The 18106-nt window shown below is 42.1% G+C and overlaps 1 protein-coding gene across 4 annotated transcripts in view; it reads right to left on the minus strand.

Annotated features, from left to right (window-relative positions):
* The window catches only part of ADAMTS12 (ADAM metallopeptidase with thrombospondin type 1 motif 12), a 290866-nt gene that overhangs the window by 175921 nt on the left and 96839 nt on the right, over positions 1-18106 (minus strand). For all 4 annotated transcript variants that reach the window (XM_004738060.3, XM_004738059.3, XM_045079456.1 and 1 more), the window contains one exon: positions 8881-9031. In XM_004738060.3, coding sequence (XP_004738117.2) covers positions 8881-9031 — 151 coding nt within the window. The remainder of the gene's footprint in view (positions 1-8880; positions 9032-18106) is intronic.

Genomic DNA, 18106 nt, shown 5'->3' on the forward strand with positions numbered 1-18106 from the left:
TGAACCTCCTCCTGTGCATGCAGACTCCCCCAGGGGCGGAAGACAGCCATGGAAGCAGGCCTCCCCACATTGGTGTGCCCTGGTCACTGCCCAGACAGGCTCACGTGGCAGTGTAGTCAGAGTAGAAAGTAAAGCTGGCTGAGAACCCATCCTGGGAAGGCAGAGAGGTGGCCAGAGGCAAGAACATGTAGGGGCTGAGGCTCCAGGCCCACAGCACATGCTACATTGTCTGATTAGTCTTCACTTGCAAAGCACAAGAGATAAAGATAAAATCATTAAGAATTTCAAGATGGCTACCATGGAGTGCCGCTCTTCTGAGCATGAACCTGTGTGGCCACACCAGTCACACACCTTATAGCCAGTCCTGACTACACTTTATTGTTGTGTGTACAGTCTTCTGTTCTTCATGCAGCATAACCAACACCTCACAGCTTGAAATAACTAGAGGATCGCCATGCAGGTAAGCTAATACATCATTGCTCTTATTAATCTGCTAGGGCCACCAGAACAAAGTACCACGGGCTGAGTAGCTTAAACAGCAGAAATGTATTTCCTCACAATCCTGAAGGCTAGAAGTTCAAGATCAGGGTGTTAGCAACCTGCTTTCTTTCTGAGGACTCTCTTCTGGGCTTGAAGATGACCATCCTCCCCCTATGTCTTCACATGGTCTTGGCTGTATGTATCTGTGTCCAAATACCCTCTTCTTCTAATGACACCATATTTAATTAGGGCCCACCTTAATGATCATATTTTAATTCATTTACCTCTTTAAAGATCCTATCTCCAAATGTAGTTACGTTCTGAGGTACCAAGACTTAGAACTTCAACAATGGAATTTCGGGGGATACAATATAATCCCTAACAGATACCATTCCTTAAATGCTGATGTTCCATAGAAATGATCTCAAGGAAAATGGCTCCATAAGAATTTATAACCAGTCTATGGCTTCTCTCAGACAGACCTTCTTTAACGCTCCTGATCATACTGGGATTCTCTTCTATACACTCTTATGGCATTTGTCACAATGCTCATGTGTGCTATTTTTACAATTTTTGTTAAACTCTTTTCCTTCAAACTTGTAAGTCCATGAGGGCAGGGTCCAACCTGCCATGTTCAGAGCTGTGTCACTTAGTATCCAGCCCATAGAAACAGCAAATTAATATATCCCGGAGGGAGAAAGGTCAACCAATGGCACACACACTCATGTAAATTAAATTCTGGAACTTTCTAAGCTTTGGCTTATTGGCCCAGAAAATACCCTAGGGATCCACTTTTCTGCCTTTGGAGGAGAGAATTTGAAGCTTAAAATGCACTCATAATTTCCTCAAATATTTTATTTCAAATCTAACAAGTAAACTTCCTTCCCCATAGAGAAAATTTCATGGTTATTTATGAGACTTCCAGCTGCTACACTGAAATGGGACTATATGGGGGTGGGAATGTTTGTTTCCACAAACACTGACATTAATCAAGTAGTGAAACAAATACATAGTTAACATTAGCTGCTTCCCAGGGAACATATTTGCCTTCCCTCAGTGACTCAGAGCACTCTTGGTATGCTTGGACCCCCCAGCCTTGGTGAGGTTAAATGTTTGCTCACACCTGCAGGACCCTTTTGGAAGTACACATCATTCACTCATTCAGTGGACAAACATTTATCAACAAACTATGAGGATCAGACACTGGGCTCAATATTTAGGATACAAGTATCCTTGGTACAAAGATGAGTCTAGTGCTGGAAACGGACTACAAGTTCTACAGGATTATCATGAATGAAGCTACGTTCATTCATTTACTCACTCATTCACTCAACATTTACTAGGTGCTTACTATGGCAGGCTCTGTGCTGGGCAGTGGGGATACATCAGAGAACAAAAGTGAGGTAGTGTGTGCCTTCAGGGTATCTACATTCTAGTTGGGGGAAGACAGACAATAACGAATACATAGGTGAGTGACATCAAGTGATGACAAATGCTCTGAAAATAGAGAAAGTAGGATATAGAGTTTACACAGTGACGGAAAGACTCCTATGTTAGATGGTGATCAGAAAGTCTTCTCTGATTGTGTGAATCTGAGCAGTGACCTGAGCAATGGGAGAGAATAAGCCATGAAGAAATGGCGGGGGCAAGGGAGAGAGGGTGCATGTTCCAGTGGAGGGAACAGTAAGTGCATAAGCCCTGAGGTGAGCCCATCTGAAGGAACATCTACGGGGCAGGGAAGGAGAGGGAGGTGGGGAGGCAGGAAGGTAGAAGACTCCAGGGACCACATCAAAACGCAGGGTGACCTTTCGGAACTCATCAGTCCTCCTAGGGCCAACCATGTAAGGGGAGAAGACTCACAAGGAAGCAGCTTTTGAAAGGATACCTGAAATCTGCCTCCAGGAGCAGCTGAGAATTGTCCTCCCAACTCTCCACAGGAAGCTGAAAATCCTTGTGTCAGATGCTAATGATGGCTCAGCCCTCTTATCTTCCAAGGCACTTGCTCTTCTGTGCCTCTCCCTGGAGAGCTCCCCTCTCCTGCCTGCCTTAGGCTCCCACGCCTTACTGTCTCTATATTCCTGCCTCGGTCAGTGATCTGTTCGGCCCTGCATCCCCAGTTCCTAGAACGGTGCCTGGTGGAGCTTGCCGAGGGAATGAACGTCACTTGCTTTCTCTTACCCATCCACCCTCTTTTATTCTAAAATCAAAATCTGAAGTAGTCACTTTCAGCTACAACCTTGGGCCAAGAGTCCCAACCACAGCCACATTTTGTCTTATGCAAACTTCTCTTCAATGTTCAGGCATCAGCATGTCTACTAAATTTCTTCAGGCAAGTCTGGGTATTCTCAGAAGTTAAACGTGTTCCATATAGCTAAATACAAGCTTGTAATAAGCTGCCAAATGCATCAGAGAATGGTCCAGAAACTCAGTACTTCCAAGTTCAGCATTTCTGATTCCACCCCTAGCTGGGAACTCTCTCAGATCTTGGAGACAAGCTTGTGAATGAGCAGACATGATTCTCAGCTCTGTTAAGTTTACAGCGCAGAGAAGGACACAGACAGATTTTCATCATATGATAGAGCCTGACATAGGGGAAGCTGGTGTTAAGAGTCAGAGGAGAGACATCTAATGCAGATTGAGCCAAGAAGGTTTTCTAAAGGAAGCTATGCGTAAGTCCTAAAAAGCAAAACAAAACAAAAAAAGAAATAAAAAACAAAAAAACAGAAGTAATTCAGTAAAGCTTCTGGGGAAAACAGGTTTCAGACAGAAGGAACCTAAACACAAGGGCTAAAGAAAAGCAAGGCTTTTTTGAGGAATAAAAACTAGTTCAGAAAGGCAAATGCTATGTTTGGAATGATAAGCTCCAAATAGATATGATATGTTCAGAACATGGGAGCCTATGGCCCTGAAATGATGATGGAAAAGGCAAAGAGCTGTCAAGTAGTGAGGAAATGCAAGGCGGGGAGTCCGTGGTGAGGCCTGCCTCATGAGGAAAGGCTTCTGACGGGATCCAGGAGTTTCTCAGAGCTACCAAGCCGCTGCAGCACAGAGACAACTGGTGCTTTGAGTCCCTATGGTCTTGGTCTTAGATTTTACTAAGCAAACAAAAGAAACGGGTTGCCAATTTCTCTTTCCGCACATTTATGCATTATGTATTTCCCCAAATTCTCCCCAACAGTCCTCTCATCCCTCTCATGGGTAAAAGCTTGAACCGCTTCACCCATCTTCCCACCAGTTCTGAAAGCCAGTAATCAAAACCAACAGGCCATCTCACTAAGAGAAAAAAAAGGACAGAATAACAATTAAAATGTTAACCACCTCACAGCAAAGTCAGGTATGGATCACTGTGGAGTGGCTATAATCATAAGGCAATCAGGTAATCCGGAATTTCACAAGTCTCAGGCAGGCTCTACTCAGAAAGTTTGCTGTTGGGGCGGCTGGGTGGTTCAGTGGGTTAAGCATCTGCCTTCAGCTCAGGTCATGATCTCAGGGTCCTGGGATCGAGTCCCACATCGGGCTCTCTGCTCAGGGGGGTGCCTGCTTCCACCTTCTCCTCTCTCTGCCTGCCTGTCTGCCTCCTTGTGATCTCTCTCTGTCAGATAAATAAATAGTCTTTAAAAAAAAAAAAAAAGAAAGTTTGCTGTTAGCCAAAACAAACAAACAAACAACTTGTGTGCTTTAGAACCAGTATAGAGTATGGCAGTGATTTAGAATTAACTAAGTGGATTTCCATAAAATCAGAACCATTCACCCTGCACTTACTACATTGATTAGTGATCTGATATGCTGATTATTCTAATGAGCTATTGTTAATGGTATAACATTTAAAACATTTGTTAGTATTTGGTAATGTCTGTGCGTGCCATTTAAAAGACAACTCACAAATTTCCAAATGACTTCCATAAGAAATCTTACTCAAGACTGATTTCTCCGTGTTAAGCCCCGAATAAGCATCAAAAAGGGAAGAAATCTTCGGAGTCCAAAAATAGAAAAAAGAAAAACAAATATAAGTAAGCAGAAATTTGGTGAGAAAAGCAAAAGATGGACCATGATGATCTTTTCTAGGTGTCCCCTTGGCTAGGCTGCTGTCCCCCGTACTCCATCAAACACTGATCTGGGTGTTGCTGTGAAAAGGTGTCTCACAGATGTAAATTAAAGTCCTTTATCTGTTGGCTTTAGAAAAGCCAAAGTAAAGAGAATTATTCTCGATAATCGATAATCGGTAGGCCTGATTTAATCAACTAAAAGACCTTAAGAATAGAGCTGAGACTTTCTAGGAAAACTCTGCCTTGGACAGCTGCTTTAGCCCAGACCTGACACCAGCAACCTGCCTTTCCTGATGGCCTGTCCTGGATTTGGGGTTTGCTAGCCAGCCCCCACTACTGTGGTAACCAATTTCCTGCAATAAATATCCTCATACAGATCTCCTACTGGTTCTGCTTCTCTAGCTGAACCCTGATTGATACACACAGCTAGTTGCAGACGTGAGATATCTGCTGCTCACTTTTGCTCTGGAGGAAAAAAAGACAAGTTGAAAAGTCAGATCAGAGACTAAGTGAAAAAGCGAACCAGAAAATGAAGAAATGAGTAAGCAAACCTAAAGCTGGTTCTCTGGGCTTCCACTCTAGGTAGAACTATTCATGGAGAATCTATTGCCATAAGCCATAGATCTGGGGCTCAACTCCCTAACAAAGAGGTTGAAGTTCAACATTAAGCATAGAGCGGTAGCACTTCATGTCCACTAGAGCGGCCAAATTTAAAAGTGAGGACAGCATGTATTGGACAGAATATGGAACAGTGGGAACTCTCACTCACTGCACTTGAACATCAACTATGGAAAATAAGTGGCATCATCCAGTCAAGCCAGATGTAAATATCCTAGGAGATATGCATTCTACTACTTGGTATATATGTGGGATAACCCTATGGACTTGAATCCTAAGAAACATTTTCAAGAAGAGTCTTTACAACATAATATATAATAGCTCCAAACTGGAAGCACTACAGATCTACTCACAGGAGGTTGGACAAGTGAAAGATTCACATAATGGAATACAGTTACAGCAGGGAAAATGAATGAATTACAGCTACTTGTCCTTGGGCAAACGTAAGGCAGAGTGACAAAAAGCCCAATACATGCATTAAGATTTCATCTCCCTTCATGGTCTTATCATATACTGATAAAATCTGGACCAGATCCCTATTTACCCATGTCCTATATCCAGGCTGTCAGCTCTGAAGACCAAGAATTATATCATATTCACATATGAACCCATAAAACCTAGGAGAGTACCAGCCATAAAGAATATACCCAATAGATAATTGCTAAATGAATAAATTTTGAACTCAAAAATGCATGTCAGGAACCAGATCCCATGTTCCTAGCCTACTGTTCTAATGTATGAAATCTCAAACTCTGATCTTACCTGCCTAGACCACTTTCTGCCACAGACAAACTGGTAGCCAGGTAGCATCTGATCTGACTGGTGTTAATTCCCCCTCCCTAGCTTCCTAAAACCATAGTTCCCCTTGATACTTCCATCTAATAGCCACTCAAGTCCCAGTCTATGTTCTTGATAAAAAAAAACCTGAGATAAAGGAAATTGCCAACGTCAATAAAATGAATTTCTTGAGAGTTTAATCAAATGAACTTTCAGACCATAATAATAAGGGACCCACTGTGAAACTCCTGGACACCTTTCTATATGCGAGATCAACATAAGTAAAGGGACACATTTTAGAGGAAAGTAATTGACACATTTTCCTTCCTGAACAACTAGAGCTTTTTTAAAGGACATCTTTTTTCAATACCAAAGGTGTTCCAGCTTTAAACATAACAAAGACAGAACATTTTACACAAGTAAATAGGATCTTTCTTGATATAATCACAGTAATTCAACTTTGCAACACCAGCTGACCTAAGTATAAAGTGTACCTTAATGCTGGCTAATGACATGGACACTGTCAGTTAATTCCATCATTTCTGCAGGGTAACGTGGTCTAAGAACAATGCAATTACCTTGTTTAGCAAGACCAAGTCCATTTCAATATACCAAGATTTGTAAAATCCAAAGGTCACGTATATTTTAAGAATATTCACAAGCACATTAGATTATTCTTGAATCTCTATCTATCATTTAGGTATTAAATCATGTTTATTGTCCATGGAACAGAGATGGTCACAAATGATGGACACTTGTCAACTTCTAGAAAATGCACACTTCCTTTTTCTTTCTATCAATGTTATATAGAGGAGAGGCTAGTATACTTTAGTCTCATCTATTTGGTTATCAATCACTCTTCGTTTCATTCCGGTGATTTACTAAACTTCTCCTTTTCACATTACACTATGATACATACTGTTTGGGAAGGGACCTACCTTAATGGGGCTTTCAAGACAGCTGATAAAATAAGATTTATATATTCAAAGAAGACATAAAGATAACCATGAGGGAGTATAAAAACCAAGATATAACAGAACCTTGACATCTAAGCTTGACCATATTCTGAACACCTCCCACCTTCATGGTTTTGAAAGTTCACTCCCTTCTCTGAGTCACACTGCTTCTTTGGTGAAAAAAAATGGGCTGCATTATGGCACCTTAAGTGTCCTTCCAACAGAGCTATCTATTCAATTCTGATATTGTGAAGATTTAAGCAAGTTTAAGACAGGATTTTTTAGAAGATATGTGTAGAGAAATTCACAATGCAAAGACTGTTCCAAATGGGATTAATCAGAGAAGTTTCCAAAGTAATGGTAAGTCTTAGGGTTGGTGGAGAATGGATAAGGAAATGGTATGACAAGCACTAAGGCTGAGGTATGGTATGTGACCTAATGGGGACATGACATTCGTAAACCCTACTTTTTCCTACCCATCCCTTTTGCCTTTAAGATGAAATATATGCCATTCTCAGTTCATTATTAATCAAGTCTACCTCAAAGAGAAGGTGTTCACGTTGGGTACATGAGGAATAACCTAACTTATTCCATAGCACAACTGTGGCTAGGGAAGCAATTCTCTGGCCAAGTTCACTCACTGCCCTAGTAACTTGCTCTGCCATACTGATGACCCAGTGATCTCAAAAAGAGTGAATCACACAAAGTGTTATCCCATCATCCACTGTGTAACAGGAATTGGGAAATTCTTCAAGTGATTAGATTGGAGCCCTAAAATTTCACATAGAGACTAAGTTATCTGGATTGGTAACTTAATCAATCAGACCATCCAGAAGAAGAATCTCTTCCCTTCTCTTAGCTTTTGCTATAAGGAGAATTAGACAGTCTGTTATCTAATTCAGGATGAAATTGAAACAGCTTCCTAAAGTTAAGGAATGTAACCAGCTGTCCATTTTTGTGTACAGGAAACATTACAGACTCAAAATTTCTTCTTGTTTACATACTCTGCTAAGATCACAGAAGAAACTCCCAGGAAAGTTACCATCTATCCCAGGGTCTGGGTGAAGTCTATAAAGAAATGACTTATACCCTTGTTCTTTCCTTCTCCTGCTTGCAAAATTCTGAGTCCTCTCAAATCTTTATTAGAATCCGTCTAGATTAGCAAATCTATTTTCCCACGGAGGTCCATGAAACCCAAATCCTTAAGACATAGAAATAATATTATGGATTCCTTTTGTTAACTGTCCCCCAGCCCATTATTTTTTTTTCCTCTGAAGAAAGGAGAAACTGTACCATATTTAAGAAAATGTCTCAATTTCCAGTGGTCCTTTATGCATAGATTATTATAGCATACGAATCAGAGAGAATATGGGAATTGCAAGGAAATAACTTGGGTCAATTCACCTCTGAAAACTACCTGAAACTATTTGGTACAAGGCAGACCTCTCTGCAATCCAATTCGGATCCCTCTTGAGTCGAGGGGCAGGGAACATATGTCAGTGAACTACAAACAAAAGGCAGCCAAAAGAAGCTTTGCTGAATTCATCACCTGATAAAGTGTTGATAATTCTTTCAGTTTCTCTTCGCACATCAGCATCATCACACCTTGAAATCTGCCTTTCATGTGCGGATATGACAAGCAGTTTGGTAATAGTCCACCCTAAAGTATTATAACTTTGCTAATAGTGAAACTCATTGTCTTTAGTTTAGACTATCATCTTCTAAGGAATTCAAAGAGTTTAAAAAACAAACAATTCATCATGATGAATATCATGTGAATATCATCAATTAATGTGGCAAAGATGTGGGTGATGCCTTTTCCCCTTCCCATTAAGAACATGAAGAGACTGGCATATAGATTATTCCTACAAGGGCACATACTCTGTGGCAACAGAAAGGGGGAAGAGATAACAGATGTGAGTAAGAGCAGGTCATGTTGTAGCAGAACAATAATGGAACAAAACAGACTGTACAACAAGGTGAGGAGATTCAAGTCACAATACCCTTTAATCCACAGGTTGGTTCCTCCTTCTCTGGAGGTCTCTGCCTCGGCTTCCTGTAAATGATGTGTGGGTGGTATTCTCCTTCAGCCAGTGGATGCTTTTTGACAGGCTCAATGAAGAAGTCTCCATGGGGTAGATGGAAAAACCCAGTCTGTAAATATACAGAATACAAAGGTCTACTTGAATCCATTCCATATCTATGCGGAGAAAATTAGTAAAGTGCAAAGTACATAGATCGTGATAATCCCTTAAAACCCGTAATACCAGTGCTTTCAGAATCTGCCATCTTATCTCACAGAAAAGCTACACATAAATAAGTTAATGAGATGTCTTTGTAGTCACAGTTATTCAGTGTTTGGGGGTCATGGATTCCGCTGAGGCTCCAATGAAAAAAGGGTACCTATACACATGTATCCAAAACATGGTATGCAATGTTGCAAGTTCATTGCCCTGCCTTTAAAACCCACTGTTGTGAATCTTAAATTAAGAACCAATGCTTCCCAGTTGCCCTATTACGGAGTTGGTATCTATAAGCCATATTCCATGGACAGCTTTTGGGAACCTGTATGGGAGGAGTCCAGCTACATGTTCACTCAACTGCTTGAAGTGTTTTTGCCATAATGCTCTCATGGAAACAAAGAAACAAAGAAATCTGGGACTAGACTTCCAGGAGTTCACAGTGCATTGTCCTCTGTCAGTTTCCAGGGGGCATTCTCATTCACAGATATGGGAATCAGTGAAGGGCTAGAAAAAGCCCTTTGATGAAGGACTTTCACAGACCCCTCAGAACCAACTCCACTCTTTCTGGAGGTCAGGTCTAGAAGTGCTATTGCTACAACTATCTCTTCTCTTCAAGAAAATTTCTTAGGGCCCATTTGAGATGTTTAGAGAACTCCTTTGCCAATGATCCTCTTGGGGGGACTTAGGGCTCAGGATCTGAATTTTGTATTAACGAAAAAAAAGAATTATCCCTAGAAGACCTACTGATCGGGGGCTCAGACAATGGACTTCAACAAGATTCAATCCCAGCTCCCCCAGTTATGAGCACTGTGACTTTGGGCAGTGAAATATGGGGGTAATCAAGGCTTGTTATGAAAACCAAATGAGTTAATAATACATGTGAAGTTCTTAGAAAAGGCTCCTAGTCTTAACTACCATTAGTCTCTTTCCAAATTTTATGTCATTTCGTTGTATTAGAGTCAAGATAGCCATTCAGTGAATAATACATTTGCAAAAGCAAATCTGAAAACACCGGGGGCTCAGGGAAACTGTGAAGGCTTCCAAGTTCAAGCCCCCTCACCACACCTCAGCAAGGCAGGGCTGCCCTGCTCTGCAGCCTGAGTCCAATGAGCAGCCCCCCCACACTCAAAAGGCAAGAGGGGCTCCATGAAAGGTGGCTGCTCTCTCTGGACAGTCCCTAACTCGGACGACTTTCCAAAACGTTTGCTTCATCGGGCCAGTAACATAACCAGATCTTAACATAAATCTCACAACTGGCTTCCTGTTTTGATTACTGATGTTGAAATACCTTTAATAACACAGGGAACAGGGGGAAAAAAGGGGGGGGCACACTTACTGGCGGTTGTAAGAACGGCTGTGTGACTTGGAGGAGGTCACCCAACCTCCCAGAGGAGTGATGCCTACTACTTCCCAGGGCTGCTCAAGGAATCAGAGGAGCTAAGGCTTATGAAAGTGCCATGCGAAGTACTTGACAAACATAAGGTGGGAATGCTTTCTCCGAGGAATCCCATAGGGCACAAAGAGCTGACAAGACCCAGACTGTAATAATATAGCTGCGAACAGCTTTGCACGGTGCTGGGATTTGGTTCCGTTTCTGCTCTGAGACAAAGAGGAGGGACATGAGGAGAATGTAAGCCTGTTGCTGAAAAAGCTCATTTGTTCCATAGAAACAAGGAGAACTCAAAGACTCCTCAGGGAAGCCTGGTGCGGGGTCCCTTTGTACAACTGCTGTCAACCCAATACAGAGGTCCCTGAAGAAAAAACATTCACCGACAAGAATTTATTGGCATTTCTTTCACCTCAAATTTTGGACCCAGGTGGTACTGAAGAAACAGACGGGGCTGTGGCTGAGAACATAATAACTATTTATGGGCAACATGAATGAGAATGCCTCAAAGCCAAGCCAGCATTTTCCTACAGGCTTACTTTCATCTGCATTTCTCCACGAGGCCAGTCTGGCACCTGGAAATCACCTAAATATCCAGTCTAAATATTTCTCAGAGGCTGGACGGTGACACCTTGGGGAGCGGGCTGACTCTCCAGCAAGAGGGGAAGCAGGACACCCGCTCACACGCATGGACCCCATGTGGGTGCCACACAGAAGAGGGGATGAAGAGACAGCCACTGGTCTGGAGGAGAGTGAGGGGAGATTTCCTGGCAGAGCTCTGCGCCTCTTCTCTGCCTCAATACGGAGACACAGAGCTTTCGACAGCGAGTATCCAGGTGGCCGTGGTTTATTGGAGTTTTCTCACCTAACCAGAGCCAGGTTATGCTGGAAGAACTCGTCTATGGTTTGCTTTCCAAATGAAGGGCCGGCTCTCTGCTTTCCTGATGCGAACTGGCCCCCTGAGAATCCGCATCTCCCGTTACCAGGTCGGGAAGAGGCACTCTTCACTCCAGTGTTCTCTCTAACCTGCTTACCTTTCTGACATCTTTGAAGAACAGGGGCTGGACTAAAAAAATTTAAAAAAGTATCCAATTCACCAGGGGCTTGTACTCTCTTCCCAGATGTGCCAGGGCAGAATGAACCCCAGGCAGAAGCTCGAGGAGGGCCAATCTGCCCCTCCTCTCCATTGTCATCTACTCCTCTGTGTCAGGCTCCAGTACTCCCAGCACACTGCCGACTCCCCTTCAGAAAGAAACTCCCTTCCTTACTTTAACTAAGTCATAAATATCTGTGAATGCTTCCTGAGGCCATCTTCGAAGAACTGTTTTATTTTTTTTAAGATTTTTTTTATTTGACAGAGAGAGAGAGAGAGAGAGAACAAGTAGGCAGAGCAGCAGGCAGAGAGAGAGGGAGAAGGAGGCTCTCTGCTGAGCAGGGAGCCCCAATACGGGACTCGATCCCAGGACCCTGGGATCATGACCTGAGCTGAAGGCAGCTGCTTAACTGACTGAGCCACCCAGGCGCCCCAAGAATTGTTTTAAATAAACTTTATTTTGAAGATTCATAAGCATACAAAAGGATATACAAATCATAACTGTAAAGTCCCATAAATCTTCCATAGGTGAACATCTAAATAGAGAAACAGAACATTCGCAGCAGCTGAGAAGTTCTCCATTCCCCTACCAGCCAATACCGTCCCCACCCCCACAAAGGTAACCATTATTCTGATTTTTAACTCTAATATATTAACTTGAAGTCCATCTTTAATTTTTATAGGAAGTATTATTTGACACACACACACAAAATGTCTACTAGTTCATTTCAAGTGTTAGGGATGGATGGAAAAGATTTTAAGGCAGGTGCATTTCTTTCCTTTTTTTTTTTTAATATTTTATTTATTTATTTGACAGAGTCACAAGTAGGCAAAGAGACAGGCAGAGAGAGAGGAAGGAAAGCAGACTCCCTGCCGAGCAGAGAGGCCAATGCGGGGCTCAATCCCAGGACCCTGAGATCATGACCTGAGCTCAAGGTAGAGGTTTAACGCACTGAGCCACCCAGGGACCCGACAGGTGGATTTCTTAAAGTCCATTAAATCAGACTCTTCAGATTGCTTTCTACTCATCAGATAAGCCCAACTAGGTAAGCATGAGACAAAGAGCTGAGCCACCTTGGTGTGAGGCAGTGACATTGAACCTCTACTGCTCTCTGCTAAGGAGAGTGGGGGAAGGACTTTCACAGACCCCTCAGAACCAACTTATTTTCCCCAGTTTTGGATTAAGAATAGTCACCTACAACCTCTTCTCCACCTCCCATCAAAGTCATCTTGATGTAACTGACATTATACTTGCATCAGTGTGATGATTTGGGGTCCAATGGGAAATTGGCAGTGTCTAATAAGGAACTTGTGAATGTGAATAGTGTTCTAGAATCACACAGCCTAGAGACCCTGAAGAGTCATCTAACCTATGCTGACATGCCTTCCAGTTTTACCACAAATAACACCTAGCAGACTGAAGGGTACCAACAATAGTATTGGAAAAGGCATAAGAAAGAATTACTAAATCAGTTCCAATACTCAGAGCCCTGGGTTATGCAGCTCAAGGGGCTGCTGTTCACGTAAGAAAAAGCTCTGAATGGCACCCCCTGGAGTTGTACAATGAAACAGTGCTGCCAAAACTCATCAACCTGTCCTGGAAAGAAATTCCTTTTCATTTGAAAATTTCTGAAGTTACCAGATCAACTTTTCCTTCTCATAGTGACAAAGACAACAGGAGCAACATATTGGTTTGGGATAGAGATAGCCAAGGTACTCAATCACAGTGCATGAATCACTGGAAAAGATACCACCTGTTGCCCATTATAATACACAGGAAAGAGGGTAAAATACACCCCCACAATCATCCTTATTGATTATCCATCTGTATCTATCACTTGGCCAGGCCTATGCTAAGAACTCTAAGAGGGGTATATCAACTTCTAGGTTTATAATGCAGCCAGGAAGACAAGATTTGATATACAGAACCCCTGAGCAATGTGTGTATCTGGGGTAGGGGGAGGGAGGGAGGGTACCTCCCTAAGTGCTACAGATTCCAGTGCTATGGTTCAGGGAAGTTGAAGACCAGTGAGGGTGAGTGCTTCTGGAGGGCAGACACAGACAACTATGCTTCTTTGGTCTCCAAAACACTTGGCACAGTCCTAAAGCCAGGCTAGCCTTCCAGAATCAACTTTTTCTGCTGGTCTGTAGCAGGCAGAGCATTTTACCATTTAATATGTAACCAGGACCCTAAACCAGGACCAGAGATTAAGACATGATAGAAGCCTCAGAATATAGATGGAAGACCACTAGAAAGATTACCCCAGGAATATCATACCCCCTGATGTGATCCCAGGAGCTCCCTGACTGGCCCACATTAAGCCAATGGGGAGAGTGATGGGTAATCTCATAGATTCATGAAGATTTTCTGTATTAGTCTTAGTGCTAGTAATTCATGGGGTGTGAGGAGGTAAAGCTCAAGCCAAGAAGACATCCTCTGGTGCCTCCACCCAGTAGTTAACCATATGTAGGGCAGATATTGTAACAGTACACACCTGGTCCCTATCTTCTAGACCAGTGCTGCCCAATAAAACTTCCAGTGTTGATGGAGACATTTTACATCTGCACCGTCCGATTTCATAGCCACAAGCCACATGTTGTTACTGAGCATTTAAGATGTGGCTAATGTAATAGCAGAACTGAAGTTTTAATTTCACTTAATTTTATTTTTAAAAATATTTGAGTATAGTTGAGAGGTGTACAGCATAGTGAGTCAAGAAGTCTATACGTTATGCTCTGCTTACTATAAGTATGGTCATCATCTAAACCTATTACAATATCCGTGACCATATTCCCTAGGCTGTGTGTCTTTTATTCCCGTGAGTTATTCATTTCATAACTGGAAGCATGTATTTCCCACTCCCCTTCATCATTATTCCCATTCCCCCAGCCCCAGCCCCTCTGGCGATCATCAGTTCTGTCCTCTGTATTCAAAGGTCTGATTCTGCTTTTTGTTTGTCTTATTGTTTTACTCATTTGTTTTGTTGTCAGTTTCTACATATGAGTGAAATCACATGGCATTTCTCTTCCTCAATCCAGCTTATTTCACTTAGCAGCATATCCTCTAGGTCCATCCATGTTGTCACAAATAACAAGATCTCATCCTTTTTTATAGCTGAGTAATATTCTCTCTGTGTGAGTGTGTGTGTGCACATGTGTGTGCACGAATACACGCACACACATCTTCTTTATCCATTCCTCTATCAATAGACATTTAGATTGCTTGCATATCTTAAATACCATTAATAATACTGTAATAAACAGAGGAGTACCTCTATCATTTTTGAATTTTCATTCTTTTCATTCTTTTGGGTAAATACCCAATAGTAGAATTATAGAGAATATATGCAGAACCATAGAACAAAGCTGGAGGTAACACAATTCCAGATTTCAAGACGTTACAAAGATGGATTAATCAAAACAGTATGGTACCGGCACACAAATAGAAACCTAAATCAATGGAATAGAATAGAAAGCCCAGAAACAAACTTTTGCTCATATGGTAAATCAATCTATGACAAAGGAGGCAAGAATATACAGTGGGGAAAGACAGTCTCTTCAATAAATGGTGTTGGGAAAACTGGGAGGCCACATACAAAAGAATGAAACTGGACAACTTTCTGATACCACACACAAAAATAAACTCAAAATGGATTAAAGACCTAAATGTGATACCTGAAACCATGAAAATCCTAGAAGAGAACACAAGCAGTAATTTCTTTGACATCAGCTGTAGCAACATTTTTCTAGCTATGTCTCCTCAGGCAAGGAAAACAAAAGGAAAAGTAAACTACTGGAACCACATCAGAATAAAAAGCTTCTGTGCATGGAAGGAAACCATCAACAAAACAAAAGGGCCTTAGGTTCAGGTCATGACCTCCAGGTCCTGGGATCAAGTATCACTTTGGGCTCCTTGTTCAGCAGGGAGTCGGGTTCTCTCTCTGCCCCTCCCCCTGCTTGTGTTCTATCTCTCTCTCTCTGACAAATAAATAAATAAAATCGTAAAAAATAAAAAAATAAAAATTGACTTTAAAAATTGATATACCCAATAAGGGTTTAGTATCTAAAATATATAAAAAACTTCTACAATTCAACTCTAAAAAAAACATGATTACAAAATGGGGAGAGGACCTAAATACACATTTTTCCAAAGACATACAGATGGCAACAGACACACAAGAAGATGCTCAACATGACTCATCATCCGGGAAATACAAATCAAAACCACAATGAGGTAATATTATCTTAAACCCATCAGAATGACTACTCTCCAAAAGATAAGAAATAGCAAGTGTTGGTGGGGAGGTAGAGAAAAAGGAATCCTCGTGCACTGTTGGTGGGAATGAAAACTGGTGCAGCCACACTACAAATCAGTACGGAGGTTCCTCAAAAAAAAAAAAAAAAAAAAGAAATACCCTCTTACTCAATCTCATTTAACTTTAATTATTATCCTGAATTAAAAGAGCCACAGGTGCTCAATGGCTGCACTGGACCGCAAATTTCTAGAGACCTGCTGATGACAGAAAGAGAGCCATAGCACAGGCATCATACAGTGACAGAACTGTAATCAAGGCAAATTTGAAGACCTGCCTTAAAAGAAAAACAAACCGCGAAAGTGACATTTCATTGTAACAGTCTGTTTTTTAAGATCAAGTCAACCGGGAACCAGCTTGGAAACAATGATTTACTGATACAGACTTCAGAGAAATTAGAGAGATAAGTAGCTATAAACAATCCAACATTTGCCAGAATTAAAATGAAACAGGACAAGGGCTATGTGAGGGGGCTGCCATTGCCCTGAGACCAAAATGGAAGGGCCGGAATTGCTCCACTTCTAGAAGGTTCCACTTCTACAAGGCGTGGTCTCCCTAAGAGCCCTGAAATGTCAACCTACATGTCCTCATACCCCTGCCATGCTCTCAGAGAAGCCCACCACAACCCTTACACACATGAGACCACATCCCACTCTCTGGCTGGCAGATCAGAGTTTAAATAGTAGAAAAACAAAAACAACCAAAAAAAAGCAAAACAAAAACAAAAAAACTGATGGAATGAATTCCAAAAAATTTATAAGCTCAAGAAGTTATGAGAGGGTTTACTAGAAATAGCTTGAGCTGTGTGATCTTGGTCAAATGAGTCAACACAGTGAGTCACAGTTTTCTCATCTGTAAAATGGGGCATCACCTATCTTAATTTGCAGGGTAATAACTCTCAGAGCCATTGTAGGTAAAATGCCTAGCAGAAGGTTTTACTGCATTTCTTGGCACTTAATAAATGCACAGTAGCTCACGTGATCAGAGCATCAGCTACTGTGAATGCAACACAAAGGGTGGTGACAAAATTTAAGTCTCCCAAGTCCATTTGCTCAGTTCATCTCTTAGCTACATGTCACTTAACTTCTCCGGGCCTCAATTTCTTCACCTGAAAAATACGAATAGTGATAGTAACTTGCTACCTAACTTATTAAAGTTGTCATGTGTATTAAATGAGCCAGCGTAATGCACGTAGATGAACACTGGCGCCTAATAAGTGTCTCATAAGAGTATGCTATTAGCTATTGTGATCATCTGAGGAAACATTTCCCCCCAATGCCTGATGTGATGGTGAACTTCACGGGCCACCTCAACTGGCCATGGAATGCCCCGTTCAATATGACTTCTGTGTGTCTGTGAGGGTGTTTCCATATGACCTTAGCATTTGAAGTCAGTGGGATTCGGTGAAGGAGAACACCGTCCCTAGCGTGGACATCCTCCGGCCGCTGGAGAGTCAGAGCTGGGATTTATCCCATCAGCTCCCCTGCTTCTCAGGCCTTCAGACTCAGATTCAAGTATTCCACGCTTCGCTTGGTTCTCCAGCTTGCAGATGGCAGATCGTGGGTGTTCTCAGCTTCCATAAATGTGCTAGCCACTTCCTGACAATAAACCTCCTGTACGTACATACATGCCCCACTAACAAGGGGAGAATCGGTGACGACCAGGTGTACACTGAGTGGTCTGGAAAAATTTGTGCAGAGACAGAATTAACTGGTTTCTTTTTCTTCCTTTAATAGTCTGAGAGCTCCAAGTGAAGGTGGAGGCCTTCTAATCAAACCTCCACACGTCACAGGCATCTCCTCAGCCTGGAGAGCCGATTTTCTCCGCTTCTCTCAGGCAGAATCGAGCTTAACTCCCCAGCTGGGATTTCCTCAGATCAATGAAGGCTGAAATCTTCAATAAACTTAATTTCAAGTCGCTAGGTCAACCATGAATGCCAAGTCCTGGCCTCCTGGTGTCCTGAAAACAGAATCAGCAGTACAGTCTTTCTGCCTCTAATGGGAAAAGCCAGACTTTGGAGACAAGGCTGAGTTGCCAGTCAGTGCCAGCACTTACAAGCACCATAGCTTTGCACTAGTAATTTGGTCTCTCTGGGCCTGTTTCCTCATCTGTAGCATGCTGATGACAGCATGTTCTTTGCTGAGGAGCTCTGGTAAGAACTGAATAGGGCAATACATAAAATTACTCCAGACA

Source organism: Mustela putorius, unplaced genomic scaffold (genome assembly GCF_011764305.1).
Source record: "Mustela putorius furo isolate JIRA1106 unplaced genomic scaffold, ASM1176430v1.1 tig00000407_pilon_pilon_pilon, whole genome shotgun sequence".
NCBI classification, from domain to species: Eukaryota; Metazoa; Chordata; class Mammalia; order Carnivora; family Mustelidae; genus Mustela; species Mustela putorius.